The sequence below is a fragment of the Perca flavescens genome, chromosome 14 (genome assembly GCF_004354835.1).
Source record: "Perca flavescens isolate YP-PL-M2 chromosome 14, PFLA_1.0, whole genome shotgun sequence".
Lineage (NCBI taxonomy): Eukaryota > Metazoa > Chordata > Actinopteri > Perciformes > Percidae > Perca > Perca flavescens.
In genome coordinates this window covers 13,408,588-13,430,018 of record NC_041344.1, presented here as the reverse complement: position 1 = coordinate 13,430,018, position 21,431 = coordinate 13,408,588, and the positions used below count along the sequence as shown (strand labels likewise).

The following is a 21,431-nucleotide window of genomic DNA, read 5'->3' as shown; positions in this document are numbered from 1 at the left end:
AAGAGAACCTTTTTCAGCCCTTCTGAGTTTGCAGGTGTGTATATTCCTCACCTGCACTCCTCTTTACATCTTGCAGTTCCTCTTTTCAGAGCCAGGTGTCTCTAAGTCACTTCGAAGGAACATACAAATAGGAAAAAAAAGAAAACCCCAGTTTAATAAAATGCCTTGCAGTCTGTATTCCCTCACAATTCATCTCTCTCCCCGTCTTGAGTCAATAGCAGATGTGTGAGAAAGAGATAGCTGAGGGCGGCCACAACTACTTCAAAAACGAGGCACATCTTCAGGAAGAGTATGAAATGTTAATTAAGCTGGCGTGTCTGCGAATATGTTCCCCCCAGCTACGAAGGTAACTGTTCTCAGCACCGTCGTCTCACTCCAGGCCTCCCGCCACACTGCGTCGAGACAGCTCCCATTTTCTCAGCGATGACATTAGATTGGGTATTTTTTTATTTACTCACTCTGAGGTGTGTCAGTGAAAATCAATAGACTTTAAATACCTCTATTGATGTAGATTTCTCTTAGTAGGACCCAAACTGGAGTAGTGGGAAAGAAGGTTTTAGTAGTTCAATCGTTTATTTTGATTTCTTATCTGATCTACCCTCTCTTTCCTGTTTCTCTTCTCTCTTTACAGCGTACAGCACTTTCTACATTGTGGGTCTCGTACTGTCGATGCAGATCCCTTTTGTCGGCTTCCAGCCTATCAGGACCAGCGAGCACATGGCTGCTGCCGGTGAGTCCCACCCTCTCTACCTCCAAGGTAGCTGATCCTGCGAGCTTCTTGGAAGAACAAATTTCCTTTCTACAAAGTTTCAACATGAATGTCGTCTAGAGTGCAGTGATGAAGTCAGCATTTCTCGTATTAAGTTATGACTCATTCATACCTTTCTCCGCCAAATGTCAGTTTCTCACAAGTATGTGATAGCACAGCCCTCAACTTAACTGTTTGATTCACTCTTATTTCCTTCAATATACTACCTGCCCCTAACAAATTAAGCAACTAGTTTGCTAAATGCAATAATGCTTTTAGCAGCTATTAAAAAATCAGGTTGTTTAAAACATGACTACCAAATGAATGCCTCATGTAGCTCTGTGTCAGTTCAAAAATCAGTTGATGCAGGCTTAATGCTACATTTGTCTTTGCTAAAACAAAGACTTGATACAACCTTAAATTACAGTGACATTGATTGTATTTTAACACTTCATGATAGATACATACATACATACATACATACATACATACATACATACATACATACATACATACATACATACATACATACATACATACATTATTAAAGTGGTCTTACAAGGTGAAGCATCCTCACACAGGTTCATTTATTTTGGTTCACAGTTTGTTCAGCAGTGCAATACATAAAGTACCTGAGCAGACTGTCTGGGTTTTATACAAGGACATATTGATACAATGCAGAGATTGCAGAATTCATGTCAACCTCCACCAACCTGCCCTGACACTGCCAACAAATTTATGCTGCAACACAAGGGCAAGGCTGATTGCTGAAGTTCATGTATTAAAGGTGTGACTTTGTATACGCCATTTGCTTGTTATCCAAAGCACCTTACTGTACAGTACCGTGGATGTATACACTTTAAGATTGATTGGCTGCAGCGGGGATGGAATCCCCCTGCGCTGACCGTGTTAGTCATGCTCTGTGTAGAAGGAAAAAGGACCTTCTCAGAATATATTTACAAAATAGAAATAAGTAAGCGACTTCACAAGCCACCCATATGGGTTTAGCACTTTTAAGTACTTTTCATTTTGGCTTGCCGGGTAGTTTATTGCCGAGTTTGTTCATTTTTGCCACTCGAGTGGGCCCATCTGCTGACCGCACGGATGGGTGCGTATTGTATGTATGTGCATGATTCTGTTGTTCATTTACATCCAGATTGGGAGAGGACATCATTGGCAGCTTAAAGAAGACGAGCAGCACCTTTTTTATTGAGGATTTTCTTAACACTACAGCAGGCTTTACGTTGAAGTGTCCCTGTATTACAGTGTCTCTTCAACACAAACCGCATTATTAGAGGCTTTGAAAAGAATCCACCACCAAACATCATCTCTGCCTCTCTCGGTTTTTACGTTGCTGGGGTAGCAGCTGCTCAGAACATCTGGTGGTAGCATACAGGGAGCACGGTGGGAGACAGGAAGAGAGTGACAGAGCCGTGGACCTGTCGGTACCGCTGGGATTTCAGCCCTTGAGGCAGGGTGGCATAAACTGACAAGCGTGTTAGCTCCATGACGGCTCACTAGGAGACAGACAGGGGCTTAACCTTGGAAATGGGTGAGACCTGACTGGGGCGGTGGTCGTGCTAGCGGGAGGAGTAGGGTGATTTCACACAAGATTTGTCAAAGGATGGGTGGTGATGAAAGGGAGGTAAAGCAGGCCTCTTATGATTTAAAAAAAAAAACACAGACACAGAAAGAAGTATGACTGAAGGGGCTGCAAAAATAAAGACAAGGCAAGGGAAAGCGACAGTATTCACACACATTTGAATCATGCATTTGAAATCTGTTTTTCCGCAGTATTTGTCTTTCCCATCTGCATGAACAGCCAAAGGGGCTATCGCAAACTGCTTTGTCGTGAATTCTGCCAAACTGACAGCGGCGCTTCTTAACCACGTAAACCTGCTATGTACCCAGCAGGAGGCAACATAAATCGCAGTGAGTTTCCTACGTGTGTTTGCTTATTCTGTTGTTTGTCTGTGGCTTCTTTCTCAGGTGTGTTTGCACTTCTCCAAGCCTATGCCTTCCTGCAGTACCTGAAGGACAGGCTGACCAGACAGGAGTTCCAGACACTTTTCTTCCTCGGAGTCTCTCTTGCTGCTGGCGTGGTCTTCCTCACTGTGATCTATCTCACATACACAGGTCTGTATGTCTGCTCACATGATTTCAGTTTTATATAGTTGTAAACCATCTCATTTATTGTATTTTTTTTGTCCAATTGATTAGTTTTTAATAGGGCTGAACATTGTTACTTTTATGGCACCGGAAAAAAAATTGTATTTATCTTTCCGTGCCAAATTTCGGTTCTAAAAGCGTCTGAGCGCGTCAGCGCAAGCTTATCTGTCCTCTCTGCATATCGACACAGAGCGGAGCTCCGACACACACACACACACACACACACACACACACACACACAGGTGCGGACGGAGTAAACGGTCTGCAGTTTTGTTGAAGTCACAGAGAGTCACGGTTGGTTTCAAGTGTGGTTACAGTTTTTCAAAACTTTACGCAGACAGCGTTTGCTGCGATATGATCTTTATGGCGAGCCAAAAGCGGTCGCAGTGCTGTTGACGTTACACTTCCTCTTAGAAAAGCAGGCACAACAGTGGTTTCTCTGCCCTGATGACTGACTGACAGGCTGAGCTTGCAAGGCACTTTTAATAATTTAAAGTTACTCTGAGTGAGCAGTTGTACCAGAATTTTTTAATTTTGATAACTGTTTTGATTCACAATTAAGGTGGAAAATAAAAGCTTTGTGTTTAATGTATTTTTGTTGATGTTGAAATGGATTTTAAAACATATGTTATCGAAAAAAGTATCATTAGGAACCGGCATCAAAACTGAGATATTGAAATTGACACCGGATCGAAAGATTTTGAACGATACCCAGCCCTAGTTTGTAAAGTACTTTTCACTGTCATTGTAAATTAAATGTCTTCAATGTGTTATACTGTTAGTGGGACAAAACAAGCAAATTGAAGACACTGGGAAATGGTGTCTGAATTAGTTGAAAAAGTAACCAATCGATTCATTTATAAAAAAAGAATAATTAGTTGTAGTGCCCTTTGAAAGCAGTTATCACTCGAACCAGTAGCATGGCTTGATAAATGAGGGAATTTCTCATTAATAAATATACATATTACTGGACATAAACAAACCGCTAATCCAGTATGCATTTGTATAGGTTATAAACAACGGAAATGCCTGCCCAATCCAGGAAATATAACAGTTGAGTCTCCCAAATGCAACCAGAATATTCTTGTGAATGTCAACACATAAACCCCAAAATAAGAACATTCTTTGTATTGCAGTTGCACTTGGGAATCCGACAGAAGAAAAATGGCAAATGTATGAGGCGCTGTTATGTAGTAAAGTTGGTGAAGATAAGCGGTTCCGTGTTACTGTGGCAGACCATCTACCCATAAGGATGTGTCAAAGCCAAGCTACTGCCAACCAAAAACTACATTTAGTATGTCCTGGATTCATTTCCTAGTGCAGTCTTGTGTATCAGTGTCAAGATCAGTTATCATAATATAACATTCAAATTATAGTTTTATACTCAAGTGGTAATGTGTTTAGCCCCACTGGTTTGTCTGTTTATTAGCATAATATGTAAGAAATTATCCAGAATTTGGCTGAGATTTGGTGGACAGATAGCCTTTTGTGCAAGGATCAGTTGACAAGACTTTTTGATGATGATGCAGGCATTTTAGATTTAGTTTTCTTTATTTAGCCAGAAGTTACGTTATGTTCATACACTATCCCACGATGGTCTGACCTCCAGGCCTCCCCAGTGGGCTGCTAATTAGCATTTGGTTTGTCAGAAAATTAAACCTGGAGGGCAAATGATAAACAAATATAAACTGATGATAAGTTGGAGAGCTGTTTAGCGTTTGTGGAGGATTGTGCCTTTTTGTGGAATTATAGATGTGGTGTTTTTGACTTGCCTGGCTGAACCCTGATGCGCACAGCCAGCTGCTTAAACTTTGTCCTTTTTTTTTTTTCTCATTATTTTCAGCTCTGCGTGCGTTTGTGGCCACAAGGTTTCAGACCTTTTAAAAAGGTTGCCTCCTTGCTATTTATTGCATTTATTTTTCTACTGCTGAAGTGTTCAGATTAATGATGAGATTAAAACTTATTTGAAACTGGCTTTCCCTCCTGGTATAGTTTACTGTGTAAGAAAAGAGTGTACTTATCCCTTTAGTCTGCGTATGCGCACCTTTTCTGCAGTGTGTAATGAGCCTTAAAGCAAGTTTTTTTTTTTTTTTTTTTTTTTTTTTTACCAAACAGCTGATTATTTACTTTCCTTAACCAATAATAAACAACAAACCAGATTATGTTTTTAACACTGCAGTCACACCTTTTGCCCAGTGTGAAGAGATTGTGGCACATCACATCTACAGTAATATTGGCATCTTTAGATTGGTTGCCTGCCTGCCGAAGTCTCGTGAGGATCCAGACTTCAACCGCTGTCTGGTAAACGTTGCCTGTCATGCTATCTGAATTGAGCAGTGTGGGAGTCAGTGACATGCCAGTTTTTTTGTGAAACTGCGCATGTCCATCTCTAGTCTGTCAGACTTTTTCATCTCATAAGAATCTCTGCAACAGAGTAGCTGGGTAGGTTTCCTCAGTGTCTTGAACACGGAGCCAAGTATTGATCGGTTAAATCAGTGTCATCCTTTAAATCACCTCTCAAAATAACTTTATCTCACTTTTACTGCTTTCTCATATTCTTTTCTTGCCTGCTTTGGTTCAGTGCTTTGTGACATCTTACTTTGAAAGTACTCCTTTTTTTTTTTTTTTTTTTTTTTTTTTTAACCAAGGTAGTGGTAATTATTTCATAATTATTATTAAGTGCATTAGACGCAATCTCTTTTAAAGGTCCCATGGACATGGTGCTCTTTGGATGCTTTTATATAGACCTTAGTGATCCCCTAATACTGTATCTGAAGTCTCTTTCCCGAAAATTCTGCCTTGGTGCAGAATTACAGCCACTAGAGCCCGTCCCACAATGAGCTTTCCTTAGTATGTGCCATTTCTGTGTCTGTAGCTATAGAGGAGGAGAGAGGGGGGGGCAAGGTGGAGGGGGGGGGTGTGGCCTTGACCAACTGCCACTGTTTGAAAGCCATGATGTCTGTCTCTTTCTCATGGGTGGGCCAAATTCTCTGGGCGGGCAAAGCAGAGAAAGAGGAGGTAATCTTGCTCCTTATGACTTCATAAGGAGCAAGATTCCAGATCGGCCCATCTGAGCTTTCATTTTCTCAAAGGCAGAGCAAGATACCCAGGGCTCGGTTTACACCTATCACCATTTCTAGCCACTGGGGGTCCATAGGCAGGCTGGGGGAACTCATATTAATGTTAAAAAACCTCATAAAGTGAAATTTTCATGCCATGGGGCCTGTAAAGAGCATCAAAGGACAGGACACAACTACAGTACATGTTGGTGCAAACGTCACAACATTGGAAATATGGGATTTAGGTTTTTGTTTGTGTTGTCTACGCACAGGTGATTGTGTGTGAGCGGTTTTGAGAGCCCCTAGGCAACAGTTCAGAGCTGAAATGTATTCCACATCAAAGCATAACCAACATAAGACATTTATATGCATGCATAAAATGCACTGTGCAGTCTAATTTCCAGCTTAAATGGTTTCAGTTACATTTATAAACAAGTCAATTCCAGTAATTAAGTACCATCAATAGAATACATTTTCAGGATTGACAAGTTCTGGTCTGAGGTTTTTCTTGGTTTTAAACCACAGTTGATAGAAAAATGTACTTTATACTGTTTAGTTGCTGGGCTACATATGCATGTTATTGAAGGCCCTGAAAACCCTTTTCTCTATTATTACTATACAGGGCCAGATTAAGATTTTCTGTGTAAGTAAGAACCGTTTTGGTTATTCAACATCAGATCTCATTGTTTTTATTTCTCTGTATTCTTCTCACTGGTTTAAAGTAGGTGGCCCAAATGGTGTTCAGCAACATAGTAATCAAAAAAGGGTTGTTTGCCTGTGGTGCCAGCATTGTCAAAGCCACACCACACAGTCCTGATTAAAACCAGTAGTTTTTTTTTACTCTGTTAAAGTGCCCTTTGAAGTTTTTTAGTAAACAAACAAAAGTTATATTTACATTAAGTCTTTCATCAAAATGCACTGTGTATCCTTGAGGCAGTGTAACTCTAGATTAGTCTTGGTCTTAAGACCACTTTTTGAGTGTCTCGGGCTTGAATAAAGAGTATTCAGCATTTCATTTCAAGACCGGTCAAAACCAAACCGGCAGGGATATTGCTAAATTGCCTCTGAGATTGTCAGATTTCTGGGTTAACATCATACTTGTGATTGGATGTAAAACTCAAATGCAACCAATAACTTGACTCATTTCTAATTTGAAATTTTGTTACTGTTAATCACTTCTCCCAGACCCTTTAACACGCACTCCCAAGATAGTGAATGCAGGAAACCGGAGAAGAAGCTCTGGCTGTCTGGTCTGGTCTCGGTCTTGACTCGGTCTCAACCCCTCAAAGTCTCACTCTCGTCTCGGTCTCTATACACTCTGGTCTTGATGATGACTTGGTTTAGTTGGTCTTGACTACAACACTGCCTTGAGGTCCAACAAACATACTGGATGCATTACATGTCGTTTACGTCCACGTTTGCTCTTCTTCTTCACTACTGTTGGTGCATTGCTGCATTTTATTTTGGCACAGTACGGCCACCAACTGTCAGCAGAGTATTGTGCAACTGACGGCAGGATGTAAATGTGTTTCTTTTTGCATGTGCACACAAACCAAGACTAAAACATAATTGTGTTGTTCCTAGTGGTCAATAACTCCACAGGGTTCCTTTGCACGCCTAAATACATAAAAAGCTAAGAAGTTTTTTTTTTTTTTTTTACTTCCCCTTGATTGCTTATTTAGTCATGAATATTTATTGTGATGGAGAAATGCCTAAGATCAGAAACAAACATTGTAAGAGGCTTCGAACAAGTAGATCTGCATTCCCACCTTATACAGTATATTTCAGTTTTGTTTTACACAGTGAACATTGTAACGGTACTATATTATACACTATCCTCGGGCTACCTTTGCTACTTGTACACATTTTTCTATGCCTTTGGGTCAGATAGTGTTAGCCATTTTATTTATTCAAAGCTGCACAGTCAGCTTGCGTTTGCTTTATAAATAAGAACATTTGGTTGTAGCAAAGGACAATCTAATGAAAATATTTTAGTACATTTTCCTGTGTCTAACAACCGTTATCTCATATTACATAAACATAATTCCACAAACTTCCTGGCTACACGCCTACCAGCTGTCCTTGTATTTCAAAACGGAAAAGGAAAGTATAAAAATACCAATGTTATTTATTTCTGGATTAATTTGTCTTTTCTTTCCCTAGGATACATAGCTCCGTGGAGTGGCCGTTTCTACTCTCTCTGGGACACCGGGTAAGCTCTGCTGACCTTCACACTCTCACTGTCGATGGAACACTTGTTCAATCGAGTGTGTGTTTTCTAAAACTGCTATAACCCCCTGCACCATCCCAGAGGGGAAAACCGTACAGCACAGGCTCTGTGTTAAACTATTGTCTTACTTCCAAACAGCACCAGGCAGCCTGTGCTCTCCAAATGCACTGCAACGCGTTTGGTATTTCAGCACACCCAATCAATTCTCTCCTACCCCCCCTGTTTGCTGACTAAAGCAGTATAGGATAGTTTTTTTTTTCCCCCTCTGGAGGCTAATACTAATTCCTTAATGTGCTGTGTGTTTTCTCTTTTCCCAGCTGTTATCACAAAACACTTTAGAGAGAAATATTTAAAATCATATAGAAACTGCTGTGTAAAAGCAATAATGAATAACGAGGAAACACACAGATACCAAAAACTAACCGCAAAAAAAAGAACATTACTCATTGTCAGTGCTAAATTTGTTCATATTTTACTATACCCATGCCGGGGAGGTTAATTCTGTTTTTTTCCCCCTCATCGTTCTGGAGTTAATCAGGAGGATCTATTGTATAATTTGTCTCAACACTCCCAATGTGCACAACCTAACATGAATTTTATCCTGTCTCTCTCTCCCTCTTTCTGTCCTCCTCCCATCACCCTCTCTCCCCCTTTCCTCAGCTATGCTAAGATCCACATCCCCATCATAGCGTCCGTGTCGGAGCACCAGCCGACGACGTGGGTTTCCTTCTTCTTCGATCTCCACATCTTGGTCTGCACATTCCCAGCAGGCCTCTGGTTCTGTATCAAGAACATCAATGATGAACGAGTGTTTGGTAGGAACATTATATTTAAATAACAGTGTCATGGATGGCAATATCAGTCGTCCATCCTTCCACTTAAGTCCAGACTGAAATGTCTCAACATCTATTGGATTGATGGCCATTAAATGTGGTACAGACCTTCATGTTCCCCTCAGGATGAATTATAATAACTTTGGTGATCCTCTGACTTTTCATCTAGCTCTATCATCAGGTCAAAAAAAAATAATTTGTCCATTTCTTTTTGGTCATTTTGATGCTAATCAGCAAATATTAACATGGTAAACCTATATGGGGAATACAATAGATATTAAACCTAATTAACTTAAAATGAAAGGGAAAGATAGCATTGTCATTGTTAACGTGTTGCATTCTGACGTTGAGCATTTAGTTCAAAGTACCAACACTGTGCTTCCTGAAACATAATATAAATAAAGTTTATCATAAGTCCAATAAACCTTAAAACTAGTGTTACACGATATAAGGACAATATCTTATTCCGAATATCTTTTTAATGATAACCACAATTACAATATAATTTACAATATATTGGAGGGAATGATCATATTTTAATCATTATTCTCATTTTCATTGAAAAATATATTAAAATGATCATTGGTGTGATTGCTGCAAGGATCCGTACCAATCAAAGATTTTTTTCTTAAGTATGTAGAACATGACTTGTAGGCCAGGACATCTCTGCAGCACCACAATACTTAATTTAGAATGGTATTTTGACATATTATTTGCCTTTTACCCCCTTGCAATATTGGATTTAAAACTGCAAGTAATTGTTCAGCCCTACTTAAAACAAAGTGTAGCGATAAGAAGACTTCTCCCTGGATCTGTATGAATGCCTCCTTACGATACATCCTCATCAGTACAGTATCTCCTTTGTCTCCAATATTGTGATGCACGCTCAGCTTTCCATCTGCCTGAAAGAAAAGCATTGAGGGGGACAAGTCAAACAAAACTTTTTTTGTTCAGCCAAAATCAAGGACAGAGAACCTTTGAGCGCTAGAAACGGTCCTTCAGCAGCCCCTTTCTCCCTCAGACCTAATCAGCCAATTACAGCTATTGATTAGCCATGCACCTGTTGAGCAGGGTCGGCACTTTTCAAGGACGGGAAGCAACCAGCGCTCTCTCCACTCAGAGTTTGAGCTCTGCAGCTCCAACATAGACTGATTATGCTGAGTTACAACTCAATTTCTCCTTTTCATGTCTTTATCTCCTTCTCACTCTGCCTCATTTCCTCTGTCCTTTACATTCGCACGGTCTTTCTCCTTGTCTGACCTTTGTCTACTTTGTTCTCCCTCTCTCCCCACACCCCACCTCTCCCACCCACCACCTTCTTTTTCTATTCCCTTCCAGTGGCCCTGTATGCCATCAGCGCAGTCTATTTTGCTGGCGTGATGGTGCGCCTGATGCTGACACTGACTCCAGTGGTGTGCATGCTATCGGCAGTGGCATTCTCCAGTGTCTTTGAGCATTACATGGGAGATGACACGAAGAGGGAGAAACCGCCCGCCGAAGACAGCAGCGACGAGGACGACAAGAGGAATTCTGGGAATCTTTATGACAAGGTCAAGGCAGGACAGAATGATTGTCGAAATTTGCATCAAAAAAGAAAAGACTAAACAGTCACTGAGATATTTTGCTGAGGTGACTTTACACACCTCTTGCAGTTTGAATTTTTCATTTGCATGTCTGTCAGCTTCAGTTACTCCCCACCAGTTTGGGTAAACTGTGATTCAACTGTGATTCAGCTGCAACTCTTTGATGCTGTTGCCATAATTTTATCGGTCTCACTCAGCTCTGTTAAATGTGGATCTGACTGCCCTCACTGTTGAGCCAAACTGTGGCTTTCTCATCATTTCACCTGGTACCAACACATATCCAGTATGTGAAGTGTTGCTCACATAACCTTTTAGTTTGTGTCACAATTTTGTCATATTGACAAAATGCTTCAAAAATTACACATTTTTGTTGGACGTGTGCTTATGGTTACACATCATTGCTGTCCTGCGCTGGTGGATAAAATGCAGTGATAGACATTTTGCTGTTAATAGAGGCTGTATAAAAATTGCACACAATGTGACATTGTACATGTAAGACCGGCATTTACTTTTTCTTTTATCAAGCAATTGATCCAATGACATCAACCTATCATGTTCATGGGGAAGTTTAGTGTTAAAGGCTTTGTTCACTAACTGATTTTGTCCCTTATATTAGTTAAAGATGTAGTTTAACTTTATTTTTTGCTGCTTCTCCCTGTTAAGTTCTGACGCTGGGGACCTAAAGCAGACCTGTCCCAGACGACCTGAGAGGTCTGGGTGGTTCATAGTGTAGCAGCAGATCAGAAATGTATTTTGGATTTATAAACCAGCAAAAGTATTTTGAAATCAATTCTTTGAGGGACAGGAAGCCAGTGCAAAATGAGTCTGAGTAAGTAATTGGAGGTGCTGGTAAAGACAAATGTTCACATTATGCAGATTTCCTTCCTCTCCAGAGTTTTTATAGCCTCAACAATTCTCTGCTGCTATTGTGAAATGATATTAACTTATCACAAGGACCATCTCACAATCCTTAGTGATGCATTACGCAGTACAGAAAACTTGAAGATGCTGTGAGATACATGTTCTATTAGTTCATTAAATAATGTATTCCACTCAATAATTCATCTCCCTGGACTGCTGCAGACTTTTCCGGTCCCTCATAGTAGTATCTGTCTCCCCCTGCAGGCTGGTAAGGTGCGCAAACATGTGTCCGAACAGGAGAAGGCAGAGGAGGGTTTGGGCCCAAACATCAAGTCCATTGTCACCATGCTCATGTTGATGCTGCTGATGATGTTCGCCGTCCACTGCACCTGGGTGACCAGCAACGCCTACTCCAGTCCCAGTGTGGTGCTCGCCTCGTACAACCACGACGGGTACAAATTACACATCCACACCTGTTGTAATGTCTAAATGGATGTTAAATAACCGCAGAGGCAAGCCTTGAGTAATAGTTTATAATGCAAGAATGGATTGCTCAATCTTGCATGCAAATGAGCACATGTATGTGAGTATGCACAAACGTAGAGCGGCAGGATAGGAGCTCATGTATATTTCGTAAGAGGTTTACGGAAATATTGATATGTGCACCTATAGGCTTTAATGTGATTGCTTAACTTATTGTTTCTAGGTCGCACATCTGTGGACCATTTCTGAATTTACAAAAAGCTGATATAATATTCTCTCTGAGATTCTTTACAGGCATAATTATTTTCTTGATGCATTAGGGAGGACATATTGAAGGCTAAGACTAAATGGTATATGCAAGTCCTCATACATATATTAATGGTACCACAGCAGTTCTCAGACAATGGTTTTAGCTGTGCCACTGGGAGCAGCATAGCTGTCACTCTGCTCTTTTCTCTTGCACAAACCCACACACTCACGAATAAAGACACACACACACACACACACACACACACACACACACACACACACACACAAAAATATGATTGCCATACCTACGGTTAATTGGTTGCCTGGCTTTATGTCTGCTCCGCGAGGTAAATTTAGGACATGAACGTTCAAAGTGTGAGGTGTTTTTTTAACCCTCAGTTTATTATGCATGGATGGTTTATTTCCAGCTGTCGTTGCCCTTCTGATTCAAAGTCTTAACTGAAATATTAATAACCTCCGCAGCCATATGCCTGTCAACGATGTTACCTGACAATCTTATTTTCCTTGTTAGGACGCGTAACATCCTGGATGACTTCAGGGAGGCCTACTACTGGCTGAGACAGAATACGGACGAGCATGCACGCGTCATGTCCTGGTGGGACTACGGTTACCAGATAGCCGGCATGGCCAACAGGACCACACTAGTAGATAATAACACGTGGAACAACAGTCATATAGCACTGGTGAGCCTTCTGTCCGCTTTTCTCATGTCTGTCTTATTCTGTCTTTGTTAGCTTGCTGTTTTCATTCATACACATACAGAGAAACAAAAGATTTCTTCTAGCAGCCACTGGACAAATAGTGAGCTCTTGAGTGAATTATTTATGTAGTCTAAAACCGCTCCTTCCAACTAGCCAGATTATCTTGTTTGCTTAAACTTTTCCCATTTGAATTTACACTGCAGGGGGATTTCAGTTAATTGCTGTCAGATTCTGTGGGTTTGACTTGTGTTTTTTCTCTCTACTGCTGAATGTTAAGGAAAGTTTTTGTCTTCAAGTTAAGTCTGTTAAAGCCCTCTAGCTTTCTTCTCTCTTCCTTTCTACTTGCTGCCTGTTGTCTCTTCAGCATCTATCCACAGGACATGTAATTACAGAGAATACAAGATGGATGTCTGTTTTAATAATTCCTGTTTTTTCTTTTGTGTGCCATTGCTGTATTGAAGCATTGTGTCTTGCTGAACAGAGGAAACTCCAATTAAAGTACTACTTTTCATTATTCAACGCTGTTTTTAGGTGGGGAAAGCCATGTCGTCCAATGAGAGCGCTGCCTACAAAATCATGAGGTCGCTGGATGTGGACTACGTGCTGATTATCTTCGGAGGTGTAATCGGCTACTCAGGAGACGATATTAACAAGTTCCTGTGGATGGTGAGGATAGCGGAGGGAGAGCACCCCAAGGACATCAGGGTGAGTGTGACACCTGCCTGTCACTGCAGCTATTCTCCTGGAAATCTTTTAGCAAGCACTTACACAGTGAAATCAATGTTTCCTCTTCACTCTTTACACTCTCACTCTAAGGACAGACTGTTACTTTGAGGCACATCCTGAACAGCAACTTTTTGTTATTGCAAGAAAATATCACATTCTGTTTTTTCAGTTTAAAAAAGAAAACGTATTCAGTAGGTTTACATGCACTCAAGGAACCAGAATATCTAGGTATGCACGTATTTACATGCTGGTTACCACAAACTTGCGTATATATTTAGACTTTCAGAGGTTACTTGTGTTTGTTTCAGTTTTAGCTGGACTCAAGCATTGTTTTGAATACGAGAATCATCTTTCCTAGCATACATCTTCTGTCACAGCAGTACTTTACCTGTCTAGTGAAATTTAGCTATTGATCTAATTCTGCAGCAGTCGATCACTATCCATTGTCCCTCTTAAACAAACAAAGAAATATCTCATTAGGATTAAATCGTCCCTGAATGATTTTTATCAACCTTTATCATCATCATCTCCAGTCAGTGAGTTCTACTAAATGACCTAACTATCATTTTCTGGACCTTATCCTCCCACACCTTCATCCTTGTCTTCTTTAGGAGAGCGACTACTTCACCCCTCAGGGAGAGTTCAGAGTGGACAAAGCCGGTTCACCAACTCTGCTCAACTGCCTCATGTACAAGATGTCCTATTACCGATTTGGTGAAATGCAGGTGAGTAGAGATTTTCTGGCCAACGGCCCAAACCAAGTAACAACAACCAAAAACTCCACTCTGCAGGTCTTTTGATTATTTTTTTCTTTTTCCTCTCCAGGTGAGGTCAGGGCTAGCGAGAAACTCTGAATATAAAGAGATTGGGTGGGGCTTATGATCCACTTTGTAGGTATAAATAATGAGTTCCAGCTCTGTGCAAAGATCATAAAGAAACAAGCAGTTGCCATTGCCGAAGAAGTAAAAAGTACTGCTACCGTATTTTATGCAGCTTTACCAGAGAATAACAAGCAGCTTCCGCCACTAAAGGTGTAAAACTTCTTGCTACTGTATCTTAAAAGCAGAGCGGGCTGACAGAAGGGAAGAAGAGGATTTAAGGAGAGCTCCTGAGGTTGGGAGAGGGGGGTGTTTTGGGGGGAAAATAGGATGGAGGAGAAAAATGAAGGATTGGCGGAAGCTTTCGAATGGGCCATGGCCACTTCTGGCAGAGGAGAGATGAGAGGGGTACTTCTTGCCAGGTGCTTACATCCCTGCTGTAGATGCAGCCCGGCCAACGGCTCCGCAAAGAATCAATGCAGCCGCCGTGCGTGGACAGACAGCCAAAACCGTTTGTGGCTCACAGTGCTGTTTCAGGATAAAGAGATGGAGAGACTGAGGCACAGGAGGAGATGGAGGACAGAAGGGAATGAGCCCGGCAAGGGAAGAAAGAAGAGTAGGGAAGATGACGTTTATAGAAACGGGATGTGACAAGAGGGAACGGAAGCTTAGAGGACTTTATGGAAAAGACAATAAGCGGATAGTTGAGGATGCAGTTTGTAGCGGTGAATGGAGATTAAAGGATAACACTGACAATGCATAATACAGTACAGAATAAAAAGTATGTAATGAATAGAACCAAACCGTGGACTTCATATCTCCCAAAAAACCAAACTCATTTATCTCTTTTTCTTCACATTTAAATCATACATACACAGTGAGAGACTAAACTATTGTGACTAATAATAATTTAATATTTCAGTCTGTCCTCTGAAGCAGCCTGAAGGCATAAACGAGATGCCAAGGTGTTCTGTAGATGGGAACGTGGAGCCCAAAGGGAGAGTGAGAGTGGAGACTGAAAAGAAAGGAAAACTACAGAGACAGAGGGCAGGTAGAGAGTAACTTTGAGAATAGAGGTGACAAGGGTAAATCAAATGTGAAAAGGACACAGTAAGGGCTTTATAATTTGAATAATGGGAACGAGGTTGTGAGTGGTTCATACAAAGTTTCTTGTAATAGCTGTCAAAGGGCTATCAGACCTTTTTGTTTTTCTATTATATTATTATTTGTTAAGTACGGAGTTCGCTGAGATGAAACTAATGACACTCAAATATGACCCTGGTTAGCCTAGCATACAAACTGGAAACAAGGGGGGAAAAGCTAGCCTAGGTTCTGTCCAAAGGTAAAGCTCACTAATTAACACGTATTGTTTCTTTATTAAAACTGTAAAAAGTGTAAAAATGTGCTAGACTGGTTTTGACTTTACTTTTATACAGAGCCAGGTTAGCTGTTTCCCCGTTTCCAGTCTTTATGGTAATGCTAAGCTAACCGCCTACCTTCATATCCAATATACAGATATGAGAGTGGTGTCAATCCTCTCATGAATAAACTATTTCTTTAAACCAAAGAACTATTTGGCAAGCAACATTTTATCCAGACACACAGCTAGCTGCTAGCTAATGACACCTTTATCCATCTCCCAGCTGGACTTCCGGACCCCTCCTGGCTTCGACCGAACACGCAACGCCGAGATTGGCAACAAGGATATCAAGTTCCAGCACCTGGAGGAGGCGTTCACCTCGGAGCACTGGCTGGTGAGGATCTACAAGGTGAAGAACCTGGACAACCGAGAGCCGCTGGACCACAAGCTTCGCAGCGTAGTGCCCAAGCAGAAGTACACCTCGAAAAAGGTAGTAGGAGACTTCCTGTTTTATTGTTTTAAATACAGGATTCATTTTTGCCTTCCAGTTTTAGAAAGATTAATTTATTATTTATGGTGAACTTGATGTAGTGTAGATTTGATTTACAACCCCAAATCAGAAAAAGTTGGGACAGTATGGAAAACACAAATAAAAAAAGAAAGTAGTGATTTCTAAATGTACTTTGACTTGTGTTTCATTGCAGACAATGTGAACACAAAATATTTCATGTTTTGTCTGGTCAACTTAATTTCATTTGTAAATATACATCCTTTCCTGTCATTCAGACCTGCAACACATTCCAAAAAAAGTTGGGACAGGAGCAATTTAGGGCTAGTAATCAGATAAATTGGTTAAATAATGATGTGATTTCAAACAGGTGATGTCAACAGGTGATTGTAATTATGATTTGGTACAAAAGCAGCATCCAGGAACGTTCTAGTCCTTTAGGAGCAAAAATGGGCCGAGGATCGCCAGTTTGCCATCAAATACGTGAGAAAATTATTGAAATGTTTAAAAACAATGTTCCTCATAGAAAGATAGGAAGACATTTGCTTATTTCACCTTCAACAGTGCATAACATAATTAAAAGATTCAAGGAATGTGGAGGAATTTCAGTGCGTAAAGGACAAGGGCGCAAGCCTAAGCTGAACAACCGTGATCTCCGATCCCTCAGGCGGCACTGCATCAAGAATAGTCATTCATCTATAAGCGATATCACTACATGGGCTCAGGACTACTTTGGCAAACCTTTGTCAAGTACCACAATACGTAGTTCCATCCACAAATGCCAGTTAAAACTGTACTGTGCCAAAAGGAAGCCCTATGTTAACAGTGTCCAGAAGCGTCGTCGACTTCTCTGGGCTCGGAGGCATCTGGGATGGACCATCACACAGTGGAAACGTGTACTGTGGTCAGATGAATCAGTATTTCAGGTATTTTTTGGGAGAAATGGACGCCGTGTGCTCCGGACCAAAGAAGAAAAGGATCATCCAGACTGTTACCAGCAACAAGTCCAAAAGCCAGGGTCTGTCATGGTATGGGGTTGTGTCCGTGCCTTTGGCAAAGGTAACTTGCACTTCTGTGATGGCACCATTAATGCTGAAAAGTACATAGAGATTTTGGAGCACAATATGCTGCCTTCAAGAAGACATCTTTTCCAGGGACGTCCATGCATATTTCAACAAGATAATGCAAAACCACATTCTGCACACATTACAAAGTCCTGGCTGCGGAGGAAGAGGATACGGGTACTTGACTGGCCTGCCTGCAGTCCCGACCTGTCTCCAATAGAGAATGTGTGGCGCATTTTGAAGCGCAAAATGCGACAACGAAGACCCGTACTGTTGCCCACCTTAAGACTTGTTTGCAGCAAGAATGGGACAAAATTACACCTGAAACACTTCATCACTTGGTGTCTTCAGTCCCTAAACGTCTTTTAAGTGTTGTAAAAAGGAATGGCAACGTTACAAAGTGGTAAATGCTTTACTGTTCCAACTTTTTTTGAAATGTGTTGCAAGAACCAAAATAGAAATTTTGCTTTTTGAAAAATAAAACAATAAAAATCATGAGGAACACATTGAATTATGTGCTGTTGTATTGTCTGCAATGAAATACAAGTCAAAGTACATTTAGAAATCACTTTCTTTTTTTATTTGTGTTTTCCATACTGTCCCAACTTTTTCTGATTTGGGGTTGTAATTATTTTGGTCTTCCCGAACAGAATTACTGTTTTCTTATGTTATAATAAACACTGTAGGCTGTGACCAGCAAAGCAAGGTGACTACATATCATTTACTCACTCAAATAAGAGGAATTATTTTAAGTTACTCTTTAATGAATATAGATATATAATAAACATCTCTCAATTATGCATGAACCGGACTATATGCTCCAATTTAAGATTTTAAGACCAGTATTGTGCAGATTATGTACTTATTGATACTGTATATTTAAGAAGAGTTGCGCTCATATTTAGTCATCATATTTTGATGGGTAACAAGTGTTAAATCCAGTTATATACCGTAGATTCTGGATAAATATTTTAGTTAGAGAATGGATAATTTAACTTTTCTTTTCTTCTTTCTGTCCCTCTAACCAGACTGCCAAGAGAAAGCGTGGACACATCAAGAACAAGCTTGCCCTGAGGAAAGGCAAGAAACTTCAAAAAAAATAATGGTGACGAAGAACTCTTCTAGGAAAACAAACAACTGCGAAGAAACCTCCAACAACCAATGAAGAAGAACACAGGGGCCATTTATCTGGCACTTGGTCTCAAGCGCTTCTCATTAGAGCGCCCCCATGTGTTGAGGAAATGTCACCTGGCTAGCTCCAGAACTGTTGTCCGTTTTATCCTGAGGATCTTTGTCTTTCTTCTTTCTTTCTTTTTTTTTTCTTCCGTTGTTTCCTGATGTCTTTTTAATTTCTACTTGAATGTGTGGCGAGGCATAGGGCTGCTCTGCTTGGTTTGGCGTCGATTAATTTTTGTGGTACGTTTAATTAACTGCTTATCAGTGTGGGATCGGGGGGTGTGAGGAGGTGAGGGGGGGAGACGAGAGAAGACTAGGAACATTTGCACCAAAGACACATCGACCTTGCTCCATGGCACATGTGAACTAATTACTGATAGTGAGGAAGCGCAGGAGTGAAAGCTTGAGGACTTGTTCCTGACACGTGTACAGAGGAAGGTATGCGGTATGGAGGAACCTCACCGTCTAGGCACAGCCCACCTGTAATATTAACCTTTTTATCATCATCCTCTCCTTTACGTCTGCTTGGCTCCTTGACCTTCTTTTTCAACAAATTCTTTAGAAAAAAAAATAATTGGCCTAAATATGTAAATACGTTGTGTAAAGAATAAGTCTAAAAGGATGATAATATATTGGATTATTGTGGTGATTTTTAAGTATGCAGTCAGTTTTTCCTCTTAATTTCTTTATGTGATTGTTTTGTTGATTTCTTTTTTTGTATGACAGCAAAAAGAACAGTGAATGCAATAATTCTTGTACAGAGGGGCTTGAGGTTTTGTTGAATGAATGTGAATTTTTACAATGTTCCCCCACACCCCTCTTTTTTTTCATGAATTGCATAGATTGTAAATTTCTGCTGCTAGGGTTTTAAAGACGGAAGCAAGCAACTGTGTTTAAAAAGTAGTGATAATGAATTAGGTCTCCCTTCCTGCAGGGGGAGCTCTCTAGTTTAGTGTGCAAAGCCTAGTGCCTCATCGCTGGTCACCATCGCCTCCATAAGTTGTGATTGTCTACTCTGTTAACTCTTTGTTCAGCTCGTGTATCAATGCGGCGGGTTGGGTGCTTCAACCAGACTGAGGCATTGGAAACTGGAAATGTTCAAGATGTCTGGAAATAGACGGAGGGACTGTGAAGGGGGTAGTTAGTACACGGGCACTGAGACGGAGACTAGAAAAGACAGCTGAGGTCAGGAGAGGTAGAAACAGCCATCACGGTCTGTGACTACGGTGGACTAACAAACACCTTTATGGTACTTTAGAGCTGTGTCCTTATTCCTAAAATGGCATTGAGTATGTAGCTTATTCACACCGTGGAATTTGAGTTGCCAGTTAAAGGCACCTTATTCCAGCACTTTTGGTCCGCATGTGGACTTGCGACGGACAGCAAAAGCTGAGATAAGCCTAACTTTTAGTCCACGGTAGGAGTCGAGCTCCAAATACGCTGAATCCTACATTTCCTATGATGCACCCCAATAGCGTCTTAAAATTAGACCCTCATGTCTGGTAAACACCCATGTCTTGTAAAAATCTTAGTGTGTAAAATTGGTGGAGTGGCCCTTTAATTCTGTCAATCGACTAATCATTTCAACTCTAGTAAGCATACTAGATCTGATTCATACTTACTCTACTTCCATGAAAAAAAACTCAGAATACTGTAGTTAGTGTATTCTTTATAATAGTAGTACTGTAAACTATTATTTTTGTTATTCTGATCTTCATTAATCGTTTGGTTCATAGAATATCAGAAAATGGGGAGAGGAAAAAAAAACTCAGTCCAAGCTGAGATATTAGCTGAGATTTAGTTTAATATAGAAGACGAAGGAAACCAAATTTTCACATTTGCAAAGATACAGCTAGTGAATTTTTGGCATTTCTGCTTTAAAGAAAATACTAAATATAAAATAGTTGATTATCTTTCACTTGACTTATTGATTAGACTGTTTCAGCTCTAGTATATAGGATACAGTTGGGACACGGCTCTAATGAACCGTACGTTACCTTTGGCCTCTTATTCTATGGGCACTGCACTGTTCTTTGTGTGTCTGGGTTCTCCGGATGTTGTAAACACTGAAGGTGTTTCTGTATGTGCACGCTTTAGTAACTTTCATTTTTTATCAAATAAGTGACACATCAAACGACTAACACATCATACCGCTGTACTTGTTTTGTCACATCTCACAAAAAAGTGACTTATTAGTATCGCCTCTTTTCTTTTTCTTTTTACAGTTCTCTAAAATATTGTCTCACTCGCTTTGTTCCTTTTTTCTTTGATCTTCTCTGAAACTTGAGGGTCTCCATTTCAGACTTCAGACCTTCAACACAATGCCACATTGTTGATTAGTCACACAAACGCCTAAAACTGAGTCACGTCCTTTTGATTTATTTGTCAAGATAGGAGAGAGTTCAGACCAAGCCTTAATGTGATGTACAGTTTTTGCCCTCTTATGTTTCATTTTGTGTCAATTAGGAACGGCAGAACGGTTCCTTCCCCTACTAAGTTTATTCGTTTCTTAGTAGCTCAGTGCCGTCTGTCCTTAACACCATTTTTGTTTGATGAAATCCCTCCCTCACCTTCAAAGTTTACATTTTTACATCATTGTTCTGTTCAGCCATCTTTAAATATACACTTTAATGAAAACATTTGTCTAAGTTGTTGTTATTGACGTGTTTATGAATGAAGTCATTTGAACCAAAGCATTATTCAGAATTATTAATGTCCAAAACATTCACTATTCTTCCTGTGCAGATCTGGTTTATCGACCCAGGTGAACACAAAGCCAACCACTTGATGGCAGCATTAGTCTTTGGATGAAGACGTTTGCTTCTCTGCAACAATATGTATA

At 40.4% G+C, this 21,431-nt stretch overlaps 1 protein-coding gene across 2 annotated transcripts in view; it reads left to right on the top strand.

The window, feature by feature from the left end:
- The window catches only part of stt3b (STT3 oligosaccharyltransferase complex catalytic subunit B), an 88,557-nt gene extending 67,329 nt beyond the window's left edge, over positions 1-21,228 (top strand). Inside the window, exons 6-16 of one of the 2 annotated variants that reach the window (XR_003694239.1) lie at positions 632-730; positions 2,738-2,884; positions 8,140-8,188; positions 8,867-9,021; positions 10,378-10,589; positions 11,748-11,935; positions 12,748-12,919; positions 13,469-13,642; positions 14,275-14,388; positions 15,404-15,532; positions 16,125-16,209. Coding sequence is in view for 1 of the 2 variants with exons in the window: in XM_028597113.1 (XP_028452914.1) it covers positions 632-730; positions 2,738-2,884; positions 8,140-8,188; positions 8,867-9,021; positions 10,378-10,589; positions 11,748-11,935; positions 12,748-12,919; positions 13,469-13,642; positions 14,275-14,388; positions 16,125-16,331; positions 18,442-18,516 (1,592 nt within the window). In the remaining variant the exon portion in view is untranslated. Of the gene's footprint in view, positions 1-631; positions 731-2,737; positions 2,885-8,139; positions 8,189-8,866; positions 9,022-10,377; positions 10,590-11,747; positions 11,936-12,747; positions 12,920-13,468; positions 13,643-14,274; positions 14,389-15,403; positions 15,533-16,124; positions 16,332-18,441 lie in introns of those variants that run through there. The other variant, XM_028597113.1, reaches the window with a different exon arrangement.
- Positions 21,229-21,431: the final 203 nt, after the last annotated feature.